The sequence below is a fragment of the Struthio camelus genome, chromosome 8, assembly GCF_040807025.1.
Source record: "Struthio camelus isolate bStrCam1 chromosome 8, bStrCam1.hap1, whole genome shotgun sequence".
Taxonomy (NCBI): domain Eukaryota; kingdom Metazoa; phylum Chordata; class Aves; order Struthioniformes; family Struthionidae; genus Struthio; species Struthio camelus.
Window position 1 is genome coordinate 7565925 of NC_090949.1, and position 11502 is coordinate 7577426.

General features: G+C 60.4%; 1 protein-coding gene across 1 annotated transcript; it reads left to right on the forward strand.

Moving 5' to 3' along the window:
* LOC138068026 (adenylate cyclase type 10-like) lies at positions 1 to 11372 on the forward strand. The gene is made up of 15 exons (XM_068952546.1): positions 1 to 97; positions 503 to 786; positions 1161 to 1297; positions 1855 to 1950; positions 2187 to 2441; positions 2835 to 3179; positions 3708 to 3759; positions 4742 to 4964; positions 5350 to 5457; positions 5710 to 5888; positions 6500 to 6656; positions 7104 to 7308; positions 7387 to 7483; positions 8292 to 8378; positions 11369 to 11372. The coding sequence occupies exons 1-15, from the start codon at positions 38 to 40 to the stop codon at positions 11370 to 11372; spliced, it is 2289 nt and encodes a 762-aa protein (XP_068808647.1). The 5' UTR covers positions 1 to 37.
* The last annotated feature ends 130 nt before the right edge of the window (positions 11373 to 11502 follow it).

The following is an 11502-nucleotide window of genomic DNA, read 5'->3' on the forward strand; positions in this document are numbered from 1 at the left end:
TTCTGGCCAGTTTCCCCTGTCGGAGAAGGTGTCCAAGATGAGCGGCGCTCAAAGGACAACGGAATTGGGGTTGGTTTTCAAGAAACTGCTACAGAAGGTGAGCCGTTCTCCCCATCCTGGGTCAGAGAAGGAAAGCAAGGCCGCAGGCTGAGGGCTCTGCAGGAGAGTGGTGGGAGCTGGTGGGAGGACAGTGTACCGGAGTCATTGCCCTGCAGAGGCTAAACTCCGCGTGCCATGCCCCCTGATAACTTTGCTCCTGTGAAGTTGGAGGGCATGTGCTCCGGAGGAGGAGGAACGGTGTCTTTCCGCGCCACCGTGCCCGAGGGACCTTAAGAGTCTCGGAGCACGGAAGAGCGGGTGAGATTCTGAACGAAGAGGTAGCTGGGGAGAGGAGAGCGACTTCTGCGCGTCCTCTGTGTGGGGAGAGGCCGGCCAAAGTCTGTCCTGTGGAAGATGCTTGAGAATCCCTCAGAATCCACCCAGACCAACGTGCTTGTTTCAGATCGTTGAAGACGAGCTTGTCCTGTTTGTCATCGACAACGCGCACTACATCGACTCTGCCTCCTGGGCTGTCATGTCGCATGTGCTCAGAGATGTCCCGCTCTTTGTGGTCATGGGCTTTGCTCCTGCTCGCTACGGAAGACAGAGGCTCTGCGAAGCTGCAGCAGACATCATGAAGTTGCAGCAAACGACCCACGTTCATCTGGGAGAGCTGAAAGCTTCAGCTGTTGTGCAGAAAGCCTGCCGGGAGCTGGGAGTTGTCAGCGTGCCCAGGGCCCTAGAGACGTAAGTCCCAGGCGGGGCCTCGGAGCTCTTCGCGAGGGGTTGACCCGCTGCAGAGGGCAGGAGGGAACGAACGTGGTGGGGCAGTGGGGGGCGATTTGTTGCTGGGGCCGAGGCTCTCACTGGTGCCGGAGAGCATCTAGGCTGTTGGGGCCAGGAGAGACGAGGCTTGCAGCTCTGTGCCTTGGGCACTGCGCGCGACTCTTTTCCTGCGCGTTCCAGCAACCGCTGTATCTTCTGGGCAGCTCAGATGCCAAAGGCAGTGGGAGTGCTGGCCTGTTCAAAAGGGAGGTGTAGCTGTGGCAAAGAGGCTGGTCTGAAACGTGTCCCACCTTGCTTTGCCTGTGTCAGTCCCTGCTGGATCTGCTCCTTTCCAGGTTCCTGATGCAGAGAAGCTACGGGATCCCATATTACTGCGAGGAACTGCTGAGCGACCTTAAGCGCCACGACATGCTCTTGTTCCACCTGCTGCGGAAGGGCGAGAAAATGGAGGACAAGTGGGAGAGCCTCTTCAGTAAGCGCCGTTGTGGCTGACGGCCTGGTTGCTGTGGCGCATCTTCCAGAGCGCGTTGTTGCCCTGGGCTTCCCCTGTGAAGTTGGCCCAGGCTGGTGTTGCAGCAGTAGAGGCCTTGGCCTGGCTCAGGCGTGGGCTCCTGCATGCCTTGCTGCTGGGCTAGCCTAAGCACAGGCTGGGGAGTTTGGGTGGCTTTGTGGGGCGAAGCAATGCGGACGGGGCAGAAAATTGCAAAGGAGGGGAAGAGACGCTCCCTGGCACTGAGCTAAGCCCTGGTATTGTCTGGAGGCAGCATGAACGGGGGCGGTTATTGTGGAGCAGGGCGGAGAGTGGCGTGGCTGCAGTGTTCCTTGGGTGCAGCCGCGCGGTGGATTTATGCTGCCACGGAGCGCAGGGCCCAGCTGCTGTAAGACCTGCCCGGGGGGGGATGAATGCTAAAGGGTGGAAGATGGAGGGCAAGCAGGAGGTGACGGCCTGAATCGTCTCCCTTTGAAAATCGCTTTACGCTGCTCTCTTGCTCCGCTCAGCTTCTGTAACGGAGGCTTCCCCTGCCGCAGCCTCCTGGAGCTCCAGCGCGGGGAAGGACCGCAGGGTGTGCACCATCAGGCCTGACGTGAACCTGCAGAGCATCGTGCTTCCCTCCACCTTGAAAGGTGAGGGGCCGAGCCCCGCTGCGGCGGCTGGCGGCTGCACGGAGGTTCTTTCCCGGGGCATGGGCTAGAGAGAGGCTGGGTGTCTGTGTGCCCTGGGTTGCGACTGCCCAAGGGGTTTGGTCCCTAGGAAAGAAGGCTACAAATGTAGCGTCTGGTGTGGGGAAGCTAAGGCAGCCTCGGCAGCCTCAGGCTTGGGAGGGGGCAAGAGAGAGAGAGCTGTGGCTTGTTTTTGACAGGGATTGCGCTGGCTGAGGTGGACAGCATGAAGCCCTCGGAGCGGATGGTCTTGAAGTGCGCAGCCGTCATCGGGCCGACGTTTACCACCGAGCTGCTGTTACGCCTCCTTCCCAGGTGGACCAGGACCAAGATGAACAAGGCGTTGAATGTCCTGGTGAGAGGCAACATCTTGAAGTGGCTGAATGCTGGGAAGGTGCCAGAAGGCAGCAGTGTTCCCACCAAGGGGCCCGCCAGCTCTCTGGAGGAAGAGAGCGGTAAGTGGTGATAATGCGCCCCCGGGAGCGTGGTAGGCGCCTGCTGCTCCCGGCTGTGTGCCTGGCGGGGCTCGCCAGGGCACGCTGCACTGCCCCCTCCGGTGGTGTGTAATGGGCCAAATGGCCGGCCTTGCTTCTGCTGCCAGCAGCCTCGGCAGCTGCTTGCGGGAGTGCAGCTGAAGGCTGTGCGTTGGGAGGGAGAGCGCAGGGCAGTAGCCTGTTGCGCAGGCTGTGCTGGTGTCGGCAAGGCAAACGGGTCCCTTTCACCCTAGCGCTGCGAGGCTCCGAGTGCAGGAGCGCTGGTTTCCTGCCAAGGATCCACGCCAAGGCCTGTCTTTCGTCCCCCGGCTGTGGCCCCAGCTGTGGCTGATGTGACGCCCCGTTGCCTTTCAGGTGCCCAGAAGCGGTGCTTGGGCGAGACCGAGAAGACCGCGAGGCTGCAGTCTGGCGTCCTGACCTTCTGCGCCCCACTGCTGCGGGAGGCTGCCTACGAGCTGTGGCCCAAGGGACAGAGGGTGGCCATGCACCGCAAGTGCGCGGCCTTCCTGGAGAGGCAAGCGCACAAGTGCCAGTGCTGCGGCGGAGGGGACTTTGTGGCCTTCCACCGCTTGGCCCTCGGCAGCGCCCGGGAGGCAGAGAGCTGGGACGACCGTGCCAGCGAACGCTGCTCGTCCAGCTGGGAGGCCTCCCTGCTCAGAAAGGAGGAGTTGAAGAGGGATGAGCTCCGTGCCACTCCGGGTATGCTAGCTGCCGTGCTTTGGAGCCTGGGCCCTCCGCACTGTGCTTGCGCAATTAATGGAAGCGCTGCTCTGTCTCAAGCGCCGTCGGCAGAAGCGTTTTGCTGAAGCCTAGGGATGCTGTCAGCAGAGGGGAGAGGCCTCCCTGAGACTAGCTTAGTCCTCCACTGAGGCCAGCTGCACCAGCAGAGCCATGCTGTGGGCACAGCGTAGAGCCTCTGTGCCCCGGAACGCCCTCCTGCGTTTCCCTGGAATGACCGGAGAGCAGCCCATGTCCTTGCAGTGACAAGAGCCTTGCGGTGCACCCCCCGGCCCCGCAGGCTGAGGCGCCTTTCCTGGTGGGTGTGCTACGCTTGCCCAAAACGTAACAGCCCTGCCGGGAAGGCAGCTCTCGGGGGAAGAGGCCAGGAAGAGAGCTGCCGTCGGTCCCTTTGACTCTGCTCTCCTCCCCTTTCGGATGGAGCATGGCAAGATGCAGCTCTTCCCGCGTGTGAGGTGAGGAAGCGTTTAACTCGTGCTTTGTTTCCAGGTACTGCAAAAGCCCTTCAGAAAGAGAAGAGCTTCTTGGAGGAGACTTTTCGGTGAGGAGAGTAGGTTTTGGTTACGTTGGGAAGTCAGCGGGCTCAGGGTCTGCAGAGGGGGCAAGTGGAGTTTGCAGTTGTGCCTGCTGGCTGTGACTCTAGCTCAGGAAAGAGCTGGCCTGTTGGGTGGGAGCTGGGATGGGGTGGCCCTGGAGATGAGCCTCTTGGAGGAAGCCAGTGGGATCAGGGTGACGATGGTCACGTTAGGGCGGAGCCAGCCCTGCCTTCCTAGCTGTAGGAGAGCAATGTTGCGAGGTGTGCAGGGGCAAAGCAGCCAGCGGGAGCAGGGGGGCTGCTGGAAGGTGGCAGAAAGGCCTGCTTGACTTCCTCCCTGTGGCCAAGAGCAGCGTTGCTCCAGAGCAGGGTCAGCAAAGGCACCAACAGCATCGCGTCCTCGTGGATCTTGTTACCGCTAAAGCCAAAGGAATAGTTTGCTAGGGCTTGAAAGGGGCGATGTTGCTCCTCGCCCCCGTTTTGCCCTGCCTGGCCCCGCTCGCCTTGGGCTCTGGGGCTACGGCGCGCGAGAAGACTGCTCAGCGCGCGCGCGGGTTGACGTTGCTGCAGTGGAAGAAAACGAATCTTGCGCCCAAGCGCTGTGTTAGTGAGTGGTACTGGCTTGCAGTCAGGGCAGAGCCACAGCTCTCGAGCGAGGAGGGAAGGCAAGAGCGGAAGGGAGGGAGGAGCACAGGGGGAAGACGGAGCAAGGATGGGGGGAGCCAGGCCACTCGGGGGTCGCCCGTGTCAACTGTAATGTGGAACGCTGCTGGGAAACTGTGGTTGTGAATGCGGGGGGCTGAAAGAATAAGCGGCCAGCCCTCTGCACGCCTGGGAAGGCTGTGAAACCCAGCGCTCCCGTATGACGCGCGTGTGCACAGGGCCTTGCTTGTGCTGCGCTAGAATATGCTGTTGGTCTAGGCAGACGGAGCGGTATAGGTGATGCTAGCGTGCGTCGTCTTTCTGCGTGATCTTTGTCTCTGAGTAGAGCGGCAGAGCAGTTTCTGGCCAGGACGGAACGCGTAGCTACGGTGCCCAGCAAGGCCAAAGGGACGCCCGGTGCCGCGTGTGCCTGTGAATGCAGGGCCATTGTGGATTTGGTGCTTGTGCCGCTGGCTCACCACCACATGGCAATGGGCAACGATGGCAGAGCCCTTTATTACCTGCTGGAGTGCGCGGCTGCCTACTTGCACGTCTCCGACAACTACCTGGTGAGTCGCCCTGCTTGCCGGAGCCCACTGCACGAGGAGGCCTCTCAGTTGCCTTGTCCTGGGCAAGCCGATTTTGCCATTGCACTAGGACGTGCCTCTGTGGGGACTTGGGGCTGAACCGCTGGCGTCAGAGCCAGGCTTCTCCCCCCCGTTTGCCTCTCCTGGGGCAAGGGAGGCGGGGCAGAGAAGCAGGACCTTTGCACAAGGCGCACGCGCCAGGAGGTGGTGCGAAGGAGCACTCGTGCCCGTGGGCTGTGTTAGGGTGGGCATCGCCAGGGGCAGATGCGTGCCCTCCTCAGAGAGCTGCTGGAGGCAACTGGGAACGATGGGGCTGGATGCAGGCTCTGCACCGACGCTCACCTGCTCTCTGTGTGCTTGTTCCAAGGCCTTTACGAACCTGAAGAAAGCAGAGGTCGTGAGGAGCTCAGCGGCTGAGAAAGCCGATGTGCTTGCCTGCTTTGAAGAAGCCACCTTCCTGAGCCTGAAAGGGGAGGTAAAGTGCCAGGGAGGTTCTGAGGGCTCTGCTGGCGGGTGGAGTTGGACGCCTTTGTGGGGGGTGGCGGCAGCGGCGATAGGCCTGGCATTTTGAGGCACGGCCGCTACCAGCAGCCTTTCCTGTGAGCGCTTCAGCCTCCGGCCAAAAGCGGTCGAGGCCCTCGGCCTCGGTTCAGGCAGAGACTTGAAATGTGGTGCGTGCTCAGTGGGAGCCCTTTGGGACTGTCTGAAGAAGCCTTCTCCTGTGCAGGTCTGCTACAACATGGGCTGCATGGAGCTGGCAAAGAAGACGCTCAGGAAGGCATTGAGCCTGCTGAAGAGAAAATTGCCCCTCACCTCAGCTGGCGTCGTCTTCCAGTTTCTGCTGGAGAAGTCAGAGCGTGCCTCCCACAGGAAGAACAAAGAGTCCTCCCTTCATCAAGAGGCAGGGTAAGAAGCCGAAGGGAAAGAGAAGGGAAGGAAGAGGCGTTTCCTGCGTGGTGCCGGGCACCTAGGCCCACACCTGCCTAGGCTTAAGCCCAGACTTTCCCTGAGCATAGGTGTTAGCATGGGGAAAGCTGCTGAGGGACCTGGAGGCTCCTGGGTGGGGGGAGCGGGCACGTGTTGCCTTGTGGGGGATGGTGGGGGTGAGAGCAGAGAGATGTTCCCAGGGAGCACAGGCTGCAGAGGAAAGGGAGCCGGCAGGGAGGAGCAGGACGTGGGCATGGAGGGGTAAGTGGAGGGGAGGTGTGAGAAGGAGGAAGCTCGGGGGTTGCAGCCAGGTGCAAGGCTGCCGTAGAACAAGCCTTTCCCTCGCGGTGCCCGGCTTTGCTTCGCCCTCCCTGGGCTGTAGTGCCAACCCGTTCTCGCTAGCAGCGATCTTTCCCCGGTGGTGCTTCTTGGCTCTGCCGCTTCCATGCCTGCAGCCCGGCCTGCATCAGCTGCCGCCCTGCTGGGAGCAGGTGCAGCTGCCTCCTCTGTCGCCCTGCTTCCCCTGGCCCTGCCTGACCTGGCACTGTGTAGCTAGTGGCTGTGGCCCAGCGGTTTCTCTTGTGTGGCAGGAGGGAGAGGCTGCCCTGGCTGTTCCGGCAGAGCCACTGCCTTTCCTTGCTGCGGCAGCTCTTCAGCCTGGAGGGCACTTCCAGCGGCCGGAGGCTGTCGCGCCTGGCAGCGCTCATGAAGGTCAACACGGCCGAGGAGTCTGAGGATGCGAGTCACGTGAGTGCCTCCTCTCTGCGGCAGCAGACGCGTTTCTGACATAGCTCCTTTCCCCTGGCCCGCCTAGAGTACCAGCAGGGTCTGCCCGGGGCGGCAAGAAGAGGCCAAACGCGACGGAGTGGTACCCGTCCCTGAACTTTGCTTTACAAACTTCCAGCAGACGTGCGTTGCTCTTCTTCTTGGTAGTCGCTCTCATGGCGTTTGTTTCACCGTTGTAAGCGTCGGGCTGGTTGTGGCTTTAAGGCAGCACCCCGCTGGGGCCCTCGTCTCGCCACGGCCGCAGTTAGCAGCGGCAGTCCTGAGAACCGTTTGTCGTAGGGGTGAGAGCCCTGAGAGCAGAAGAGAAGAGAGAACCTGGCCGTTGGGTTTCTGCCCTGAGCCGTCTAGGCCAGAGAATCACCCTGGCGACATTCAGTCTTGTACCGTCTCCTGTCTGGACCGTTTTAGATCCTGTTGTCCTACATGGAATATGCGCGGTGCTGCCAGGACCTGGGCTGCCAGGAAGAGTGGCTGCAGTACGGGCGGGCGGCCATCCAGCTTAGCTCTGACGTCGAGCTCTTTGGAGGAGGGGTATTAAAGGCCGCCAAATTTGCCCAGGCCCTGAGCCATCTGAACCTCAGCCTGGGGAATCTGCCCCTCTCTGTCGACGTAGGTACGTACTGCCCCCGCTGCCTGCGAGAAGGCATCTCCGCAGAGGGAGCCTGTGCGAGCCTGCTTGTTTTCTTGGCAGGCTATCGCGCCAAGAGCCTGTGGATGGAGCTGGAGAAGCCCGACCTGGACTGCGAGGTTCTCGCCACGCTCTTTGCGGCGCTCTTTCTGCAGATGAGGTAATGCTGCTGCGGGACAGACTGCTGGTTGCGCAGGGTCGGGGGGCCACCTGAGATCCTTCTTGTGTCATTCTCTGCGCGCAGCAAAGAGGGCTGCTTGGTTTCTTATTGGCTACTCGCTGGCTGTATGGACGCTGGTAAATTAAACAATGCCAAGGACCGTGGCTGGCTGTTGGGGAGCGTGAGTGTGTGCTGTGAAACTGCTGGAACAGTTCCTGGCTCGGTTCTGGCCCTTGCCAGGTAGCGCTTGCCGCAGGCAATTCCCAGGCCTGGTTTAGGAGCGAGCCTAGCGCAGGGAGGCGCTCGTTGTGTTGGGGGCGCTAGCCATGTTTGGTTGGGTGGACGCGGGCCTTTCCATGCCACGCGGCACCGGTGCCCGAGACGGCAGTCGTCCAGGGGGAGGTCTCGAGAGGAGCAGTTTCCGAAGCAAACGCGTCATGTGGGCGAGTGCGGAGGGCAGTGGGGAGCTGTGCGTGCTCTTTGGCCTGCTTTTCCTGACAAAGACTTTGATGGAAAGGTGAGTAGCTCTGCTGCTGGGCCAATGGGAAAGCCCTGGCTTGCATGGGAAGGATGCCTGAGTTTTGCTCCGGGGCTTGCCGTTTGGGCCGGGGTCCCTGAGGCCTTTCTCCGGAGACTTGTTGCCAAAAGATGAACAACTGTCTGATGGAGAACCTCTGATGGCGATGCCAGAAAGAGCAGCGCAGGGAGAGCGGGATGATGGGAAGGGGAGCGGGGAGCGTCCGGAGGTGGTGACTGGGATCCCACCCCGCGGAGAGGCTCCATGGAGGCTCGCTGTGTTCCTCCGCAGGTACCCAGAATGTGAGGAAGTGCTGCGCAGGCTCGAGAAGCAGGTGGCTGCAGAGCACAGCATCATTGGGCAGGCATACTTCTTCTCCTGCTGCTTAGACCTGTTGCTTTACGCTGGTAAGTGCTCAGTGAGGAGGGCCCCAGAGAGCCAGGAGGCTTGCAAAGATGCTTTTTCTCCTGCTACAACACGGACGCCAGAGCCTCCAGCCACGCTTTCACTTCCTGGGCCGAGTCCCGGGCTCTTTGGCTCTGGGTGTGTCTTTGTCTGTCTTTCCTGCCTCCCCTGTCTTTGTTTGCATGTTCTACAGGTGATCCCAGAGTGATTTCAAAATGCTGGCAATTTCCCTCTTTGCTTCCCGTGTTTTGAGATTCCCCTTTCTGAAACCTCTTCCCAGGCTCGCTCTGCTCTGGCTCCTGGGGAGGCGGGCATAGCAGTGCTGGGGGATGTGCCTGACCAGGAGGCATCTAACAGCCTACGCTATGGAGTGGCTGTCGCTTGCTGGTCAATGGCAGCGTGTGTCTGTCAGCGCTCGAAAGCTGCTGAAGAAAAGGGAATAGATATTTGTGTGGCGCTTGACTAGCCCTGAGGAGCTAGGCTAGAACTCCAGCCCTTGCCTTGTTCCTGTTTGGTTTTGCTTGCTCTCTGAGTGGTTTACCTGCCCAGAAATTCTCCAGCTGTGCTTGAGCTTTGTCCTGCTACGAATGCCCGAGGGAAAACAAGGCAGCGGAGGGCGGCACTGCTTCTCTGCGATGCATTTGTATTACAGGCTGGGAGTACAAGTCATTTGAAGAGTGCAGGAGCTTCGTTGAGCAGAACGAAGCAAACCACATCCTCAGCTCGCACAACAGCATCCTGCTTGGACTGTATTCGTCCCTGGCTCTTTGGTAAGTTACAGAGGTGCTTAGACTGGCGAGAGGCCCAGGCAGTGGTTCTGGCAGGGGAGGTGGGAGCTCTGGGCCTGTCGTGTCCCCCGTGCCCTGTCCAACAAGGCGGCCGTCGCTGGGGTGTAGAGTACTTGATCAAGTACTCTACAAGACGTGTGTGTGTGTGTGTGTGTGTGTGTTTCTCTCTGGATGGTGTAGGTTTGGAAGGCTTGGGCAGTGGGCCGAGTTCCAGAAGCCCTTTGAAAAGGCCAAGAGGCTGCTGAAGAGAGCTGACGCCTCCGTTTTGGCCACCCAAGCATGCAGCCGGCTCCTGGAGTGCTACACGCTGGTGCTGCGGAACGACATTGAGCGCAGCTCGGCGAGGGCCCGGGAGAGCCACAGCAGGGCTCTAAGGGTGAGGGAAGAGGAGGAGGGGGGTGTGCACGCTGTGAGGGGCCTCTAGGGAAAGCTGTGTTGCGAGCAGCAGTGGATTGGCAAGGCCAGGGCGAAGCAGCCGCGCTGGGATGGAGCCAGGCTAGAGGCAGAGTGTGGTAGTGGGTTAGAGAGGAACATGGCAAGAGGCTGCTCCCCCATGGGGCGGCAGCAAGAGGTGGTAGAGAAGGCAGTGAGGTGACGGGGGTCTTCCTGGGCACGTGAGGATTCCCTTGTGGGGATGGGAATGGTCTGCAAGACAGGAGAAGAGACTTGCACAGCCATGAGCTAGCTAGTGAGCCCTGCTGAAATGCCTGCTGCATGTGAGGGCTTATGGCTCGGGAGAGACTTGTGTGGTATCTCAGCCTTGCTAGCTGCGTGCTCCTTGTGCCTTTGCGGCTGCTTTCCCCTTTGGGGAATAGGTGCGGTCCTCAGTGCCGAGCCATCGCCCAGCTCGATGACTTCTGCTGACGTGCCTCTCCGTTGTTCTCTCGGTAGCTTGTGGAAGAGGTTTTTGCTCGGTGCTCTACAAGCCCCGTCTTCTACCCCAGAGCCTACCATCTGAAAGCGTACGTTTTCTGCATGCTGGGTAACAAAGACCAGAGCCTGTTGTGCCTCAGGCAGGGCCTCCAAGCCTGTGAGGCGAATGGCAACCTCCTGGAGAAGACTTGGCTGGAGATGAGCGCTGTAAGTGGATCCTCTTTGCCTCTGAGTTGCTCCCTGGGCAGAGGTTTGGCATGCCCTAGGAGAAGGTGGCGCGGACTGTACTCCGGCAGGTCCACGTAGGGAAAGCCCCCAGCGAGCTTCAGGAGCGTGTGCCGAAAGTCCTTGGCGAGCTGGTAGGGGCTGCTAGCCCTCCTCAGCAGGAGGGCAGTGGCAGCTGCGATGCCCTTCCCTCAGGAGGGGCTGGAAGGACACGCGAGGGAGCAGCAGGCGCTGCAGCGTGCCGCTCCTTCCCAGCATCTCTGCTGGGCTGAGGAGCGGTGGAGTGGAATCTCTGCCTCTCCCTTGAGCCAGCTCTGGGAGCCAGCCTGAACCTGGCTGGAGGAGGTTTCCTTTGCGTTCCCTCTCCTTGCCCTCCCTGATAGGCTTTTGCAGCACGGCAAATTGGGTGATGGGTGGAAGAAGCTACTGCGAGAGGCCTCGCTTGCCTTCCCGGACCGCGCCTGTGGCTCTGGGGACCTCCTGTTCTTCGCGGCTCTCACTTGGGCTTTTGTTTTCCTCAGGAGCGGTGGTTCACTGGCAAGGGCCCCGTGGGAGACTTGTGGCTGGAGACAGCGCCACGTTTTCCCCAGCTGAAGCAAGCAAAGCCTGAAGTCTGTAGCTGCAGGTACCTGCTGAAGCTGCCAGCACGGCCGAGCGAGGATGCTCTTCCAGGGGTTAAATAAAGAAACACTGCCATCATCTCAGCGTTCTGTATGGAGTCACAGACCACAGCAAGAGGACGCTGAAGGCGTGCCACGAGAGTCTCTGGCCTGTGGTTTATTGGGAAAGCTAGGCGGCGGGGAAGCCACCACCCCCGTTGTTAGTGCTCACAAGAGTCGAGGGCTGTAAAGCAGTGCAAGAAATTCTCTCCCCCTTGCTCCCTCTGTCCTATTCAGCAGCAGAAAAAAGCCACCCCTAAAGTTCTGGAGTCCAGTAAGGTGCTCTGCTCTGGAGCGCGCTGAAGCTAGAAGTCGGGGTGGCGACAGCTTGCGTAGAGATAAAGAGGCTGGGTGCTGGGTAGTGTCCGTGCAGTGCCAAGCGCTCTCCTGCCACTCATCTCTCTGCCTTTCACCACAGCTAGCATGAGGGGAAGTGCAAGGGCTGCCTGTGGGTATCGAGCTAGTCTCTCGATGGTGAGGTAGCAAAGGCATGTGTGCATCATAATGCCTCCACGCAGTGGCCAAGGCCGATACGCGTGCCAAGAATGTCTT

Coding starts and splice junctions, on each gene's coding strand:
- LOC138068026 (XM_068952546.1), top strand. CDS start 38: ATGAGCGGCGCTCAAAGGACAACGGAATTGGGGTTGGTTTTCAAGAAA. Junction 787..1,160: donor GTGCCCAGGGCCCTAGAGAC/GTAAGTCCCAGG, acceptor GCTCCTTTCCAG/GTTCCTGATGCAGAGAAGCT. Junction 5,458..5,709: donor TCCTGAGCCTGAAAGGGGAG/GTAAAGTGCCAG, acceptor TCTCCTGTGCAG/GTCTGCTACAACATGGGCTG.